The 17,561-nt window shown below is 56.6% G+C and overlaps 1 protein-coding gene across 3 annotated transcripts in view; it reads left to right on the top strand.

The window, feature by feature from the left end:
* Positions 1-17,561, top strand: part of Hmcn2 (hemicentin 2) — a 141,161-nt gene that overhangs the window by 98,363 nt on the left and 25,237 nt on the right. The window contains exons 60-82 of one of the 3 annotated variants that reach the window (XM_074052995.1): positions 389-591; positions 1,170-1,251; positions 2,398-2,529; positions 3,156-3,299; positions 3,387-3,546; positions 3,627-3,751; positions 3,847-4,024; positions 6,004-6,101; positions 6,569-6,835; positions 7,377-7,567; positions 7,998-8,079; positions 8,162-8,298; positions 8,801-8,942; positions 9,025-9,169; positions 9,880-10,007; positions 10,584-10,740; positions 11,523-11,644; positions 12,392-12,556; positions 13,670-13,777; positions 14,034-14,168; positions 14,530-14,664; positions 15,626-15,816; positions 16,871-17,084. In XM_074052995.1, coding sequence (XP_073909096.1) covers positions 389-591; positions 1,170-1,251; positions 2,398-2,529; positions 3,156-3,299; positions 3,387-3,546; positions 3,627-3,751; positions 3,847-4,024; positions 6,004-6,101; positions 6,569-6,835; positions 7,377-7,567; positions 7,998-8,079; positions 8,162-8,298; positions 8,801-8,942; positions 9,025-9,169; positions 9,880-10,007; positions 10,584-10,740; positions 11,523-11,644; positions 12,392-12,556; positions 13,670-13,777; positions 14,034-14,168; positions 14,530-14,664; positions 15,626-15,816; positions 16,871-17,084 — 3,441 coding nt within the window. Of the gene's footprint in view, positions 1-388; positions 592-1,169; positions 1,252-2,397; positions 2,530-3,155; positions 3,547-3,626; positions 3,752-3,846; positions 4,025-6,003; positions 6,102-6,568; positions 6,836-7,376; positions 7,568-7,997; positions 8,080-8,161; positions 8,299-8,800; positions 8,943-9,024; positions 9,170-9,879; positions 10,008-10,583; positions 10,741-11,522; positions 11,645-12,391; positions 12,557-13,669; positions 13,778-14,033; positions 14,169-14,529; positions 14,665-15,625; positions 15,817-16,870; positions 17,106-17,561 lie in introns of all 3 variants that reach the window. The other 2 variants (XM_074052994.1, XM_074052993.1) reach the window with 2 other exon arrangements.

The raw sequence follows: 17,561 nt of genomic DNA, 5'->3' as shown, positions 1-17,561 counted from the left end.
GGACTGGCTCCTTCTTTTGTGTGTATGCAGCATGCACCAGACGCCGTGTCAGGTCCTGAGGGTGCACAGCCAGGCAGGGAGCTTCTATACTGGTTAGCTGGAGTGACAGGGCACCGAAGTGAGAGCTGTGCCCCAACTAGGTGCCAGCCCCTAGGAAAGAGGGCTGTTGGCATCTCCTCCCATGTCTAGGAAGGAGGCTGAGGCCCAGAGAGGACACAAAGCTGCCCCTGACCACCAACAGGTTCTGGTGTGCTGGCCTGGTCTGCACTAGCTGTCAGGGTTGGGCCACTGTGTGACCGTTGGGGGCCTCCATAGACTGTTCACCTGTGTCAGAGCCCAGGAGGACTTGGGGAAGGCCATGGGCATCACCGGCTTTTCCTGCTCTCAGTCCCCCCCAGTTTCAGGCAGGCTCCTGGCAGCTCTCAAGAGGCCATCCTGGTGCCGGCAGGGGACAAGGCTGTCCTGAGCTGTGAGACAGATGCATATCCTGAGCCGACTGTGACCTGGTACAAGGACCAGCAGCCCCTGGCCCTGGTGCAGCGGATGCAAGTTCTTCAGGGGGGACAGAGGCTGGAGATCCTGGCCTCCCAGGTGAGCAGCCAGGGACAGCATGGTGGCGGGCTTAGAGGAGGGAGGTGGCAGGTATATGGCAGAGCAGGGGGGCTGCTCCTTGACATGAGGGGAGACCTGGCAAGGGCATGGGGCTCCCAAAAGTCAGACTCACAATGTCCTTGAATTGGTCCATTCCTCACTGCCTGCCTCAGTTTCCCTAAGATTTAGAAGCTTTATCTAGGCCCTTCTGGCTTGCCATCTGTGGCTCCCAGGAGTCTGTCCCCTGGCTCTCTCTCCCTGGTGTGGATTAGACACTCTCAAGTGTTTGTGGCCTGCATATTTGCCTCTTCTCTGGAAATCCTCTGTGTGCTCCTGTCTCCTGGCCCAGCAGCAGCCCCAGAGTGAGGGGACAAGCATGCATACTTACCTTCCAGGGCTCCCTGCCTCCTGAGGCTCTCGGGAAAGGCCAGAAGTTCCCTTTTCCTATAGCAGCCCAGGCAGGACCAGCATCATTGCAGTCTCTATTCTCAAAGCTTCTGGTGCCCGGATATTCAGTGGAGCCCCAGGTCCCCCACCTTAGCCCTTCACATGGTCACCATGACCGCTTCCTGTCCCAGGTTGCAGATAAAGGTGTGTACAGATGTAAAGTCAGCAATGTCGCAGGGGAGACCACACGGACCTTCGTCCTCACCGTTCAGGGTAAGATGAGCCCCGCCTGGCCAGCACAACCAGGTTCCTCCTGCAGCACCTGGGGCTACCAAGGACGAGAACAACAATGACTAGGAATAGGCAGTTGTCAAGGGTTAAGGTCAGGAGAGCTGGAATTTAAAAGATCTGGATTAACAGGACTCTAGTAGAAGTCTGCCAGTGACCTGCTTTATGGGACTTAGTAGAGTGACCTGGTCAAGTTTTCTTAGGGTCAGATACATGTCAGTTAGAGTATAGCCTTGCTGTGTAACAAACAGACCCTGAAATACAATGGATCTAACCAGAGATAAGTCTCCTTCTCTCATGCAAAAACCCAGAGTGAGTGTCTAGGCTGGTGAGGTCGCTCAGCTCCATATAGGAATTCAGAGACCCAGGTTCCTTCCATCTTTTTCTCCTCCATCTCTTAGGGTGTTGTTGTCCCTGTCTATGTGGTTGAAGCTGGGAGCAGAAGTGGGGGCCAGCATTTGTGTTATGCAAAGGTGTTCCATGAGTGGGGGCCTTAGGCAGCTGGCCACACAGAAGGGAGGCTGGGTGGGGTGTATCTTCTCCTTGCACAACCAGCAAGCTCAGCCAAGACCTTCCTGTGCACAGCAGGAAGAACAGGCTGGGCAACCCCAGCAGTGTGCCACAGATAGCAAAGCCCGTAGTCTCCAACCAGGTGTGTGCAGTGGTATAGACAAGGCTGAGCCATACTGAACGTAATCCTGACATTTTCCGTCCTGGGCTTGCTGCTCCAAGCTCACAGTCCCTTCTGACAGTTCCCTGGTGAGCCGTGGGAAGTGAGGGTTGTCTGGCTCTGGAGGACAAGGACCTTTTATCTTGAGCCCAGCTGACTCTGTGCCACTGGTAGTGCCTGCTTGGATGCATGACTTCATCCTGGCTGAGCAAGAGTGTGTTGGGATTGACTGGTGATGTCTGCCCTGGCATAGGTTAAGGTGTGCTGGTGGGCTCTGCTTCGTAGATGATTTGAAATGACCATCTGCTGCTTCTAGTTCCTTTGTGAATAAAGCAACTTCTGCCTCCACCAATGGCAGAGTATAAGACCTGAACTCCCAACCACAGGGAAGGGCTTTGTGGCCTGAGAGGAAGGGAATGGGGGAGTCATGGGATTCTGGTAATCTGTCTTCTTTCCTGCAGTGCCCCCAACATTTGAGAAACCCAAGACGGAGACAGTGAGCCAGGTGGCTGGGAGCCCACTTGTCCTGGTCTGTGATGTGTTCGGGGTCCCTGCGCCCACTGTTACTTGGCTGAAGAACAGAATGCCAGTGGGTAAGTACGACATGTCCTGCTTGTCACCTTACTGCCTCCCTGGCTCCAGCAGGGGCTCATCGGACTTGTCACCACAGCATTGGGCTTGTATCACTACCTTCTGAGATACATTTCATGCCCCTTGAGGACAGGGACTGGGTCGTGCTCAGCTTTGGCTACCAAGCTCAAGGTTGGACACGGAGCAGTTGTTCAGTGCATTTGATGATGAGAGCCTGGCTGAACAGGTGAGACTCAGCAAGTGTGGACAGTTGGGCTGGGGCCACTACAGATGGCTTCAGGGCAGAGGTGCAGCTGGAGAAGGAGGAGGCATTCCCAACAGGTGATCAGAGGCCAGGGGGAGCCCCGTGGGTGACCTGTGTGGGGGTCACTGAGTGTCTGATGAACCTTGATAGATGAGGAGGATGGGGCAAGGGAGAGTCGGGTGAGGACTGGGCCTGGTCACTGAAGGATGTGGATCTCTTGGGGAGAGATGTCCCAAGTGAAAGTTTTATAAAGAACAGGGTGGCCAAAGAAATGGAGGCTGAGAAAGGTGGTAACCTACAGGACAGAGGCCCTGCCCTTCTGGGCCACGTTTCCCTATAAGCACAAGATGGGGGCAGGGGACTCAAGGGCTCTTCATCCCACAGAAAGCAGCGTGGTGCGCGGTGTGGTCTCCCGGGGGGGCCGCCTCCAGCTGAGTCGCCTGGAGCCAGGCCAGGCTGGCACCTACACGTGTGTGGCTGAGAACGCCCAGGCTGAGGCCCGCAAGGACTTCATAGTGGCCGTTCTAGGTGCGTCTGCACCCTGCACCTCCTCCCTGTTATCCGACCCCATGGCCGCCACTGTGCTACCCAGGCCTCACTGCAGCCCTGCCGCAGTGCCTCCCCAGATCCAGAGCTCGGGCATCGCGCAGGAGCACAGTGTACAGGAAGGACAGGAGGTGCGGCTGGACTGTGAGGCCGAGGGGCAGCCACCACCGGATGTGACCTGGCTGAAGGACGGTGGCCCACTGGGCCAGGGCGTGGGCCCCCACCTCCGGTAAGGCCTGGCTGTGCCTCCCAGGGCAGCAGGGCTGCTGACCCATATGTACCTGCCCTTACCAACCACTCCCTGCGCAGGTTCTACCTGGACAGCAGCTCACTAGTGCTGAAGGGCCTGAGAGCCTCAGACTCAGGTGCCTACACCTGTGTGGCCCACAACCCGGCTGGGGAGGACGCCAGGCTACACACCGTGAACGTGCTGGGTGAGACCTATCTGCTAGTGGCAGAAGTCTGGGTCTGGGTACCACCTCCTTCCCCAGGCCCCTCATTACCTCTCTTTTCTCTCTTCTGCCTCCAGTTCCCCCCACCATTGGGCAGGCTGGCACAGGGACCCTGGTGAGCAGGCCTGGGGAGCTGGTGACCATGGCGTGCCCCACGCGGGGCTCCCCACCCATCCACGTGAGCTGGCTCAAGGACGGCCTGCCCCTTCCTCTGTCCCAGCGCACACACCTCCACAGCTCTGGCCGCATCCTCAGGTAGGTCTGCTGCTCTGACCCCTGGGCAGCTGATCACAGGCCTCCAGCACCCTCTTTAAGCAACTCGGGCTTCAGCTTGGGTCTTGGAATAAAAATCACGTAAACAGGCAGAGGTTTATGTGGGGAGAGGGAGAGGACCCCACCCCCAAATGGGACTCCAGAAATGAAAGGGGCCTCACCCTATAGTCCAAAGGGGAAGCCACAGAACCAGCAGTGACAACTGACCACATCTGCCTCTGCCTGGCAGGCTGGAAGAAATTAGGGAGGGCTTCCTGGAAGAAGATGCCTGGGCAAAGTCATGCATTCAGCAGAGTTCCAGGCACCATGATAGAGCAGTGAGCCAGAAAGAGTCCCAATCCCTGAGCTATGGGGCCAAGCAAGGGATGGAATAAACAGATACAACAGTGAGATGTCCCAAGGACCGAGTGCCAAGAGGATGAACAGATCAGGGAGAGAAGACCGGAGGTGGCAGCAGAGAGAGTGGTCAGGACTAGGTGCTTGGGGAAGGTGACATCGGAGCCGATATGGAGGCAGGTGGGGGCCATGAATGCCATCTATGGGGAATAGCATCCAGGCAGAGGGAAGAGCAGGTTGGAGGACCCTGCAGAGTGGGGCCAGCGTTCGGGGTGGAGGCTGCACGGCTCTGGAAGACCTTGGGTTTCCTGACAAGAGCTGGGAAGCCGAGGAGCACCGTGAAGTGGCTTTCATTTTTACCATGGTGAGACACACATGACGTAATCTTAACCATGTCCAAGTGCCCAGTGGCACCCACCTCCAGAAACTTTTCATCTTATAGAAATGGAACTCTGTTTCCCCCAGACAACAATTGCCGACTCCAGCCTCTGCCACCCCTCTTCTACCTTCTGTCTCTACAAATTTGACAACTGTGGCTATGGGAGAACCTCAAACCACAATCCTCCTGATCTCTACCTCCTGAGTAGCTGGGATTACAGGTGTGAGCTACACACCTGGTGCAAGAGGAAGTTTTGTGGGGAGAAGCAATCCTTACATAAGATCCTTTGGAACCATGATCCTCAGCCACAGGACTTCTAACCAGGGTGGCGCCAATCTGGGTTGTGCAGGCAGTTGTTGAACAGACATCCTTGCCCAGCTATTTTCTTGCAAGCTTGTGGTTCTCTCAGTCTTTGGCAACAGTGACCATCAGGAGATGGAGCATGAGAGCCTTTTCTTCATAATCCCCATTTTTATTGGCTTATTTCTATGGTTAGGGCTGGACCAAAGTGACTCCATTTTGAACCTGACAACTGTGGTGACTGAGAGGTTCTCAGACTTCCAGGACAGTGCAAGAGGGCTGACTGTCCACTTGGGAGCTTAGGGAGGTAGACATTGGGGGTGGTCAGCAAAGGGACAGTGTCAGAAGCCAGGAGTGAGTGTGGCCCTCACCCCAGGCCCTTGGGTTAGGGCAGGTCCTATAGCCCCAGGGAAGGAAGGTGCGGCAGGGGCAGGAGGAGACCGTGCATGGAGATGTGTTTCGGGAGGGCGAGACCAGCCACATGCTGGCTGTTGGCTTTGGCATAGTGGCTGTCACTGGACAGGGGAAGAAAGCGTAGAAGGAGAGGTTGGGGGAAAAAAGGAGATTCCAGAGAAAAGGGGGCAGAGAGTGGAGTTCCGTGGGTGGAGACAACTCAGGTGAGTCCTGGGGGCACAGAGTTGTTGTGTAGAGGAAGGCAGGCAGGTTGTCACTGTGGTGCAAGCTTCCACAATTTGGGAAGCTGGAGGTCTGGTTATGGGGTACCATGGGTCAGAGAAGGAAGATAGGGTGGGGTTCGAGGAAGAGCCACTTAGGGCCTTGTCTTGGGGGCACCAGGAAGCCAGGAAGGGAGTGGGAGCAGAGGCTGGACATGGGCTCACGTTTCAGAATTGTCCCTTTAAGAGTCAAGAGGGGAAAAGGGAGGGTGCACTTCCACTCTGTCCCTGTTCCTGTCCCCTGTCCCTCACTCCCTCTCTCCTCCCTCCAGGATTTCCCAAGTGCAAGTAACAGACTCAGGCATGTTCACCTGTGTGGCTGCCAGCCCAGCGGGTGTGACAGACAGGAACTTCACCTTGCAGGTGCTCGGTAAGGAGCAGGGGTGAGGTGCGTGTGTCCTTTGGCCTTAGTGAGTGAGAATCAAAGCCCTGGACCCCTATCCATCTGGGTGGGACTAAGGGTCAGCCTCTGGGTGTCTAGGTAGCACAAAAGTAGCAATGAAGTCTTCGGTTCCTTTGGCAATGCATTCATTTATCTCACATAGAGTGGGCGGGCACTGTGGGGTGCCAGGGTCTTGCCAGGCACCTGGTAGTGAGCAGTGCCCGGTCCTCAGCTCCACTAGGGAAGGAAAAGATGCGGTGGGATATAGAAGAGGGGACCTCCCCTGACCTCAGAGGTTCAGGGAAAGTTCCTGGTGTAGCAAAGTCTAAGCCAAGTACCGGAGATGAGAAGGGATTGTCCAGAAGGAAAGCAGGAATAGCTTGCACAAAGGTCCTGGGGCAAGGGCTGCCTACCGTGCATTAAAAGGCTCCTGTCCACCCTTTTGCCCTCCACAGTGCGCCCTGTCCTGGAGCCAGAAGAGTTCCAGAACGACAATGTGGTGGTCCGTGGCTCCTCGGTGACGCTGCCATGCGAGGCCAGGGGCAGCCCCCTACCCCTTGTGTCATGGATGAAGGATGGGGAGCCCTTGCTTCCCCAGAGCCTCGAGCAGGGGCCCGGCTTGCATCTGGAGTCAGTGGGAGCGGGTGACTCAGGGACCTACTCGTGCGTGGCAGTGAGCGAGGCAGGAGAGGCGAGGAGGCATTTCCGGCTGACCGTGATGGGTGGGTCATCTGTCCTCTGCCAGCTTCTGTGGGCAGGAGGGTGAGGTGGGATTCTGGGGCCCATGAGGGAAGTGAGTGTCCTGGAGGCCAGGGCTGCCCCTGGAGTGGCGCTCAGGGAAGGACTTGGCTCCAGGGGGGGACACCTGGCTGCCCAGCCTGCAGGGACCAGTGGCCTGGATGTTTGATTCTCCCAGGGCCATGTTCTAATGTCTTGTCCACCAAAACTTGGTGGTATAATTCAAAAAAAGAATCACCAGAATCTTGGAGCAGAGCCCAAGACTCAACACAGAATTTTGCGATGTTGAGAGTGTTAGAAAAATTCATATCAGTTGCGTGCCTTCCCCACATGCTGTGTCCTTGTAGGTTTTAAAGCAGAAGGCATTGTCCCAGGAAGATGGCCATGGTGGCTGATGCTTGCAGGACCTCTAACCACTGCCCTCCATCTGTTTCTGGCTCCCTGATGTCAGCCTCTGAATGGGGGGTGTGCACCCCCAGGCCCCCAGCACCTCGGTCACTGCTGACCCAGGCTGGTGTCTTGCAGATCCCCCCCACATCAAGGATTCAGGCCAGCCTGCAGAGCTGTCGCTGACGCCTGGTGCCCCCATGGAGCTCCTGTGTGATGCCCGGGGTGTCCCTTCTCCCAACATCACCTGGTATAAGGACGGACAGGCCTTGAGCAGGCCAGAGAACGGCAGCCCAGCCAGGCAGAGGCTCCAGGTGGAAGCTGTGCAGGTGCTGATGCCAGCCCACTGAAGAATAGGACTGGGGACTGGAAGAAGAGGGAGAGCAGCTGGCAGCTCCTCCTTTGTATGCAATATAGGGAGTGGAGGTGACCCCCTGGGCCATGCCTTGGGGGCTCCCAGGCTAGCCTAAGCCAAGGCTGATGCAAAAACTAGATAGTTTCCTATCCAGGTCAGAGAAATACTGGGGGAATCAAAAGGGACTTCCTGGAAGAAGCAGACCTGCATTATCCCTAAAGCGAGAGTAAGATGAGGGTGGAGAAGAATTCCTGAGAGGACAGAGGCTGGCTGGGAAATGGGATGGTAGCAACCTCCATGGGTCTGAGTGCAAATACAGCCCCTTAGCTGTGTAGTAAGGAAACCAGACTGGGAGGTTGGTAAGTAGGGGACAGAGGTCGCTGCTCACTCTGCTTCATTCCCAGGTGGGTGATGCTGGACTGTACACCTGCCTGGCTGAGAACCCTGCAGGTGAAGTTGAGAAGAGCTTCCGGGTCAAGGTTCAAGGTTGGAGTCATGGGAGCAGGGGTGGGAGGCAAGATGGGGCCTGCAGGAGTGGGCCTCTCTCTCATGTTTCCTTGTTTCCCAGCCCCTCCAAATGTGGTTGGTCCCCGGGGCCCCCGCTCTGTGGTTGGTCTGGCCCCGGGGCAGCTGGTCCTGGAGTGCTCAGTGGATGCAGAACCAGCACCCGAGATCGAGTGGCACCGGGATGGCATCCTGCTGCAGGTAGGTGCCAGGTTGGGGGTCCAGGGCATTGCTTCCACCACTCTCAGGCTCCAGACTTTGGCCAAGGGGACCCTGGGTGCTCAAGGTCTGCTCTGAGCAATAGTTTGCATGTCTTCTTGGGGATGGCCTCCACACCAATTGCTGATGTCACCCCGGTATGGATGGGGCATGGAGGTGCGGCTGGGACCTGCACCAGGGCGCTGAGCCTACAGTGCTGTTCTCGCATGAAACTTCCAAGTGTCTTTTCGTAGCTGTGTGACCTGAACCAGTGACCGAGGTTCTCTGTGTCCGTCCCTCACGTGGGGCCGGTTTGCTCTTGGGAACTTAAGGATTGCAGATCTTTCAGCAGGAGCTCCGGGGACAGGCACTCACTCCCTCTAGAGGAGCCCATTTCCTCTGGGGGTCTCAGTGGCAGAGGCCACTGTGCAGCCCCAATGGTGCCTTGATCCTCCTTGCCTGGTGCTGGTGCTGATGTGTCTTTCCCCATGGTGGGGCTCTGCAGGCCGATGCCCACACCCAGTTCCCGGAGCAGGGCAGGTTCCTCCAGCTGCAGGCCCTGAGCACAGATGACGGCGGGAACTACAGCTGCACAGCCCGCAATGCAGCGGGCAGCACCAGTGTGGCCTTCCATGTGGAGATCCACAGTGAGTGTGGCCCACCCAGTCCATCCTGCTTGCCCCTCAGAGCCACAAGTTCCCAGCCCACACCCTCCGTGCTCCTCCCCAGAGGTGCCCACCATCCATCCAGGACCAGCTGCTGTGAATGCCTCGGTGAATCAGACAGCCCTGCTGCCCTGCTGGGCTGATGGTGTGCCGGCGCCCCTCCTGAGCTGGCGGAAGGATGGGACCCCTCTGGATCCTGGGAACCCCAGGTAGGTGCCAGAGGGGTGGACTTGGGAGGGGATGTCTCAGATTGTAAACATAAACTCACTTGGGCAGTTGGAGCAGAAAAGTGCCTATCATCAGGACATGAGTGTCTCTCAGAACACAAGGACAGGCAAACCACTGGTTAATAGTGTCCGGACGGATTCGCTCTGTATTTGAGTGCTCTCTCTCTCTCTCTCTGTGTGTGTCTCTCTCTCAACATGGCAGACACTCTCCATAACACCCTCAAGGCCTCCAAATTTACAACTCCTCAGCTCACCCAACAGCAAACTCTCTGTGAATACCAAGTCCAGGTTCCCAGAGCAGAAAATACCATTGGCCCAACCTGAATGGTTTGTCCGTCCCTGGTCCAATCAACGATGGCCAGGGGCAGGATTACGCAGTACAGCTGTAGGCCTTCAGAAGGGGCACTTCTCAGATCTTGGGGCCATTGTCAGAGAGTGTGAAGATACTGCTGCCCGACAGCCCCTCTATCAACTTCTTTGATGCTGTGCTGGGGTGTGGGGAACTACACAAGGTCATGACCTTGGCCTCATGGATATAGAGCTCTGAGTCCCAAATTGCCATCCTCTTGTCAGCTTGGGGAGGGCACAGAGAGAGAGGGATGGATCTCACTGGAGACACACTCAGGAGTCCAGACCCTCTCAAGGTCCCACTGGCCTACTGGTCTCCATGGCAACTCCTCCTTTGGTGCCAGGCTGGAGGTTCTGCCCGAGGGTTCCCTGAGGATCCAGCCAGTCCTTGCTCAGGATGCCGGTCACTACCTCTGCCTGGCGTCCAACTCTGCTGGCTCCGACCGGCAAGGCCATGACCTCCGGGTCTCCGGTAGGTGGACTAGGGAAGGGTGTACTTTCTGCCTTCAGCATCCCGTCCTTTTTGGGGTCCGATCCTGCTTAGTTTCTGGGTTACCCCAGCTGTCAAGAGCCGAGAGCAGTGGCCTTCAAGCATTTTTGACCATGAAGCCCATCAGTAAAAAGTGTTGGTCCTACACTCAATGGATGCGTCCATTTACGTGGACGTTTTATGTGTGTATCACACACACTTCAAGAGAGTGACGAAGCATGCACCAAAGGCCCAATTCAAAGTCACTGGAGGCAGGGGCTCTTCCCAGTCCAATGTATCACCAGGGAGAGCCATCCTGCAGGGCCTGCCCTTGGGTGGGGCTAATGGACAGCCCATCCCTGCGTGCCGGGGGATGGGAATGCCAGGCTCAAGGATGAGGAACCTCCAGGTTGGGGAGACTGTTGGAGGTCCTCCCTGGCCCCCCTCCATCTGCTCTGTGAAACGGGCTAAGGGTGGTAGCAAATATCCCAGTCTGAACCCCAGTCTGGGCACAGCCCCAGGGAACTCCCAGTCCCCCATCCTGTACCTGTCTCCTGACAATTACCTCCTTTTCCTCAGAACCTCCAGCCATTGCCCCCGGCCCCTCCAACCTGACCCTGACGGCCCACAGCCCAGCCTCGCTGCCATGTGAGGCCAGAGGCTCCCCCAAGCCCCTGGTGGTCTGGTGGAAGGATGGACAGAAGCTGGACCTCCACCTACAGCAGAGCGCCTACCAGTAATAAATGGGGGTCCTTCTGATAGCAACCGCACACAGCGCCACACGCTGGGGCGGGGAGGGCGCCCCCACCCACAGCCTTATTGACTCAGCAATGAGGCAGAATCGGACCCTGGGGAGCCAAAAGGGCTGTAAAGATACAGGGTTGATGGCACTTGGGACTCTCAGCCAAACTGAAAAATTTGTGACCTATGTCCACTGCAGGCACACATTAGAAGTAAATGTAGGGGGCCTGGTGTGTGGCTCAGTGGCAGAACGCTGTATCTAGCGGGTGTAAGGTCTTGGGTTCCAACCCTAGCACTGTGAAAAATATTTAAAAAATTAACAAGTACAGGTTGGAGTTAGTTGGTGCTGGCTGAGCCTGGACGGCGCCTGTCCCCGGGAGCCTTGGCTCCCATTGCACAGCTGGGTCAGTGACCCTTGGAAACTTGAAAGTCTGGCCTCACCAATTAATTCACCAGATGTCTGTGGTTCTGGTGCTGGCCCACGGTGGAGCTCTGGTTAAAGCAGGTGCTCGGGGAACGGAGTGTCGGGTTGGGGATGGAGTGTGGTTACCGCAGGCGCTGCGGTAGCAAACCTGCATGTTACAGAAACAAATATCACCTCTAAACCCCACAGCTAAAACGTTGGGGGTAGAAACTTTTAGAGTCAGGGCAAGGAGCAGATGCAGGAGGAGAAATGGTCACAAGGTCCCCACACCCATACTTCCGGGGTAGGAAGGCCAGGGCTGGCTCATCTCAGAGCAGCCGCCAGTCACTCAGCCACCTGTCCATCCTGCCCAGGCTCCTGCTCTCCAACGCCCTGCTCCTCGCAGCCCCCAGCCCACAGGACTCAGCCCAGTTTGAGTGTGTGGTGAGCAATGAGGTGGGCGAGGCCCGCAGGCTCTACCAGGTGACCGTCCACGGTAAGTCAGAGCCAAGAAGCTGGGGCTCTCCTTGCCCATAGGACACCTCCTACAGGAAGCTCTCCTGGATCCTGCTCACCCACACTGATGGAACTCTGGCTCCAGCACAGTTCCTGGCCAGTTCCTGGGAATTCCCTAATCCAGAGTGTTCTAAGCCCAAATCTGACCCTGTCTACCCTAGTAAAAAAAAAAAAAAAATCTCTTGCTCCACGGCTGCTCACTGCCCTCAGGACAGACTGCAGGGTTTCACCTGGGCCCATGAGGTCCTGTGTGATCCAGCTCTGCTCACACCCCACCTCCTCCTCCGCTCCCAAAATTCAGCTCATCCTACCACCTGCCTCATTCTGGGAGTGGGTTGTACTTCTCAGTCTAACTTCAGGGCCTTTGCATATGCTGTTCTTCTGCCAGGAACACTCTTCCTGCACCCAGTCAACTCTTGCTCTGCCTTTAGAGCTCAAGTTATCACCACATCCCTGGCCTCCTCCCGTGGCCTCCACTGCACAGTGTCTGTCTTTATGAATCACTCCAGTGTCTCTGCAGAAAGCTACTCACTGCTGTGTCTCAGCCAAAAAACAACTGCGGAGAGAGCAATTGTGACTGTCATATCCGTGGCCTCTGCCTTCCTCCCTGGCCCTTGTCACTCATGTCACCTTGTGTCCTGGTCTCCGCTGACAGTTCTCACCTCCCTGGTCCCAATAGCCACATGTGCCCCTCACCTTGGCAGCCTCAGGCCTTATCTTGTTTCAGTGCCTCCTACCATTGCGGATGACCAGACGGACTTCACCGTGACCAGAATGGCGCCAGTGGTCCTCACATGCCACAGTACAGGTGTACCAGCCCCAGCTGTGTTCTGGAGCAAGGGAGGCACCCAGCTCGGGGAGAGGGGCAGTGGCTATCGTGTCTTGCCTTCAGGTAAATAAGGGTGAACCTCAGAGAGATGAGGTTGAGGGGAGACTGGAGCAGGCAAAGAGGATAGAAGAACCCAGAGCAAGACAGAAAATTCTGTCCTGGCTCTGCCATCCCTTTGCTGTGTGGCCTTGGAGAACCTGCTCACCCTTGCTGAGCCTCAGTATCTCTCTCTGTGCACTGGAGTGTTGAGAGACAATAGTGGTGCCCTGAGGTGTGTGGGCAAAAGGGGAAAAAAATAACAGCTACTCTTAAGAGTGTCAGGCGCTCGTTTTATCCCAGGAGGAGGACAGTCCTTTATTCTGAACTTGTGCTCTTAATGTTGTTGTTGAAAGTTTCTTTCTTTGATGAAGCTAAGGCTATAGGAGAGTGTAGTTTTTTAAAAAATGTCTCTGCTTGTCAGAATAAAAGTGAGTGACTTTATGGGGATTTCCCAAGTTAAATGTATTTGTTAGTTGGTCAGTGACGTCCTAAAGTCTGGGGGCCTCAGTGGTTTTCAAGCCCCTGGAAACTGTGGAACACTTCCTTCCAATAAGTGCCTGTGGCAGAGCCTGGCATGTAAAATAAACCACAGCTCTGGGTTCTGCCTGAGTTTCGGTGGGGCTGTGGAATGGTCCAGAGGCCAGCGGCCTCGTCCCCCACACCCACCTAGCAGGCCTCCAGGGGCCTACAGAGGACACTGGAGATCACTCTGCTTGGTAGTCAGAGTGCAGCCTGCAGTCTGAGAGGGTAAAATGGTGTTTCCTGAGTGTCCAGGGCTAAGGGAGGGAGGATGCAGAGGGCAGAGGAGGCAGAAGTCCTGGCGGCTTCCTGGAGAAGGTGAACTTTTAGCAGAGTGGTAAGAAGAGCAGGATGCAGAACCGAGGGCCAGGAATTCCAGGCAGGGGAGCAGCCAGTACCAGAACTTCACAGTCACAGGCTCTAGAGACCATCTGTCTGATTCTTCTTTGTACACTTGGGGAAACTGAGACCCAAAGAGTAGAGGTTGTGTCCTGGGCGGGGAGCAAAGGCAGGCCTAGAACCCCAGTTCCCATGCTGTCTGGTTTCCCATGATGTTGACAAATGAGTGGGGACCTCCATCCCAGTCCTCTCACCCCCATGCTCTGTCCCCATACCCAGGTGCCCTGGAGATCGGGCAGGCCCTCCCCATCCATGCCGGACGCTACACCTGCACAGCTCGCAACCTTGCTGGCATAGCCCGAAAGCATGTGGTCCTCACAGTGCAAGGTAAGGTCCCAAGTCAGGCCACCTGGACAGGTGGGCCTGGGAACAGAGGGAAGACTCTGGGCTCCTCAATCTGGGCCTGCCTTTCTGTGACTCTGATGGGAAACTGGGAGAAAAGAACTGGCTCCTGCAGCCTTCTTGCTTCCTGAGGCTTCAGAGCCCTGCTCTGTTAGAAGCTTCTCCGTCAGGTGCTCAGAGGCACCAGATGGAGGGGCTGGCATTAGAGGTGTTCCAGGACTTCTGTCCCCTGTGCCTACAGCCTCCCCTGTGGTGAAGCCGCTACTCAGCGTGGTTCGGGTGGTCGTGGCAGATGAGGTGCTGCTGCCCTGTGAGGCCCTGGGTGTCCCCCGACCGACAATCACCTGGCAGAAGGAGGGGCTCAGCATCCATTCAGGTGAGGCTGCCTTAGTGTTCTCCAGAAGGGGAGGGAAGATGCCCTTGCAGGACGCTGGGGTCCTCCTTCCTGCCCAGGAGACTCCACAGCCCTGTCAGAGGTCCCTCAGAGCCCTGCCTGGCCCAGAGACATGTCCCCACCTTCGGCTCTAGTGTCACCTTCCTGCCCTCCTTTCTTCTCTTACCACAGCCTGGGATTGACCTGAGCACCCAGTGGTCGTGTTAGGAGGTCCAGAACTCACTCTGTCACTCAGTCATTCTGTGATCCCAGCAAGTCATTTGCTGCTGTCAGACAGACCAGCTCGAGTTGCCCTCCCAGGGCCCCCTCTTCTCCACTCACCATTTTTTCCCACCACACTCAGGAGCCCGTACCCAGGTCCAACCCAGTGGACAGCTGCGGATTGTGCGCGCCAGCCCAGAGGATACCGGGAACTACCTCTGCATCGCCCAGAACAGCGCAGGCAGTGCCATGGGGAAGACGAGGCTGGTGGTACAAGGTGGGCCTGCGGAGGGACCCAGGTGGATCTGGAGACCCAAGGCTTGGAGGGTCCTGAGAGCGTCTGCCTTCACTACCTGCTCAGGGCACCTACCTGTCTCCTTTCCTCTCAGCACTGCTTATGGTTCTAGAAGTAGCCAGGAGAAATGTCTCTCTCGTGCACAGTCTGGCTTCAGACATAAATTTCCACCCTTCTGCCTTCTCTGGTACCTCCTGGGACACTGGTCTGGCCTTCCCTCTTTCATTAGGACTTGTTGTTGACAATAGGCCTTTCTGTCACCTTCTGCAATACATGCAGTTCTATGTGCCCCTCCCTTAGTTCACTCTACCGTCTTCTCCAACAGTAAGGGGGGTGGGCATCACTGGCCACACGTCCCTGCAGTCTTCTGAGCATGCCGTACCCTGGGCCACTTGGTGGGTGTCTTCCTTGGCCATTACTCAAGTTGTATGCTTTGGTGTGAACTCAAGAGAGACTTCAAAGTACCTAGTTGTTCTGGCTCCATACCTCCTCCCCAAGCCTCCTGGTCCACCATGCTTTGCTCCTCTGTGGCCTGGTGCATCGTTGCTCCTCACAACAAGCCTGACACTAAGTGCACCAGCTAGTGATTCACTCTGCCCCTGTGTGGCTTTTAAGGAGGTGGAAGGTGCCTAGGCTTTGTGACAGCTCCTCTGCTCTTGGTCTTGGAGGCTGCCACACTCAAGGGGCCTGTGTCCACGAAGGGCTACCCCAAAGTTTTCAGTCACTGTGTATGTTTATGTGCACAAGTGCCATAGGGTCACCCCGCCTCAGTCTCCAGATTGTCCCAGCACAGCAGTGACCTGTGACTGGGAAGGTGGTAGAGGCAGCTGATGGTAGGGCGCAGGGTACGGGGAGGGCAAGCTAAGGGCCAGGGGTTCTGGGGCAGAAGAATCTCACCCCAACCCAGCCCCAGTCCACCGATGAAGCCTCCCTCACCCTGTAGTCCCTCCCATGATCGAGAGCGGCCTCCCGGACCTGTCCACCACCGAAGGCTCCCACGCCCTCTTGCCCTGCACGGCCAGGGGCAGTCCTGAGCCTGTCATCACCTGGGAAAAGGATGGTCAGCCCGTGTCTGGGAACGAGGGCAAGTTCACCATCCAGCCATCCGGGGAGCTGCTGGTGAAGAACTCAGAGGTGAGGCCCCAGCTGAGAAGGAGAGGGAACCATAGTAACCATGGTAACAGCTAGAAGCCATGCATTGGCTGTTTACCCAGCACTGCACTGTACCTGGTTGTTCCCCGATACATTGCTCCCAACAGGATCAGGCATCAAGATTTCAACCTGGACTTCATTGGTCAGCTCCAGGAGGTGAAAGGGATAGGGAAGGGGCACATGGTGACAACTTTGTGTCCCCAAAGTACCTAGTTGTTCTCAACCATACCCTGAGAGCATGTTTGGAGGTTCTAGCAGGGGAACACAGCTACTTGTATACCCTTGACCGAAGAGCAGTCCCACTGTACGGGGAAGGTGGCCTGCTTCACTGACAGCACAGCTTAAGAGGGCCACACATGGAGTAGGGAGGGAGGGGATGCCTGCCTAGCCAGCCAGGTGAGCTGAATCAACCTTGGCGATCAATGGATGGCAGATGTCCCGGGCAGATCGCCCTCACACCTTCAACCACGCCATGACCTGACGTTGAATGCCCCCCATGGTCTGGGGGAGGTGTTGAGCCAGGACTGTGGGGGGGACCCCAGGCCCCCTTCAACACTCCGTAGATTCTGTATTTGCAAAAAGCCACTCTCCTGATGGGCAGGTAGCTGCAAGTGACACACACCTGCAAGGGGTCACCTGGGCCTTAGATCCTGCCTCCCAGGGGCCAGGCAGAGCAGTGCGGAACTTCTCCCCCTCAGAGTCTCATGGCTCTCTGTAAAGGTACTGAAAGAAGGGCCTGCCTCGGGTGATTCAAGCATGGACCAGTTGGCCCAGGTCAGGTCTGAACATGGGGCCCAACACACCCTAGGTGCTCAGGAAATGGGGCCAAGTTGAGTCGTTCCTGTTATGTGCATGGAAGCACAAAGGTACAATGGTGAAACCGACCTACTGGTTAGCTGTGTGACCTTGAACAACTCACTTCACTTCTCTGGTCTGGATGCTCCATGGGAACCCGGGGCAGTGGGTCTCCCCTGGCATTCTGGCCCATGCCAAGGCTGGGGACAGCTCCCAGGCTGATGCCTCCCTTTGCCTGTAGGGCCAGGACGCTGGTACCTACACCTGCACTGCCGAGAACGCCGTGGGCAGGGCCCGCCGCCGTGTGCACCTCACCATCCTGGCACTGCCTGTCTTCACCACCCTGCCTGGAGACCGCAGCCTGCACCTGGGTGACAGGCTGTGGCTTCGCTGTGCAGCCCAGGGAAGCCCAACACCCCGGATTGGCTGGACCCTCAATGACCAACCAGTTACAGGTCTGGACCTGCTGGGGACAGGTGGGACAGGACCCAGGACCCCAAGAGGTAGAGGCGGGAGGCAGGTTCAGAGACCCAACCACGTGGGGAGGAAGTGGTTAGTGGTGAATCCTGTGGGCTCTGGGTCTACAGATTGGTCCTATGCAGGGAGACAGAGCAGACCTCTGTCTGATGAACCACCTGTCAGAGCTGGCAAGAAGTCACTTGCTCAGAAGACGGCCCAGAGACCTCAGGCCAAGAGGGGAGACCTGTTTTAGCCCAGAGTTGCTGCTCCTGTGCGCAGCTCTGTCTGGGACCCAGGTGACAGTTAGGCAGACAGAGGGCCTGCACAACCCACAGTAGGCATTCTGTAGGCGTCTGCTGCATTCATAAAGTGCTAGGTCCCCCCCTCTGTAAAATGATAACTGTTCTACTTCAGGACACAGCCCACCCATTCCTAATTAAGGAATTTTTCCTTTCTGGTGGTACTGGGGTTTG

The sequence above is a fragment of the Castor canadensis genome, chromosome 13, assembly GCF_047511655.1.
Source record: "Castor canadensis chromosome 13, mCasCan1.hap1v2, whole genome shotgun sequence".
Lineage (NCBI taxonomy): Eukaryota > Metazoa > Chordata > Mammalia > Rodentia > Castoridae > Castor > Castor canadensis.
This window is presented reverse-complemented; position numbering and strand designations above follow the sequence as displayed.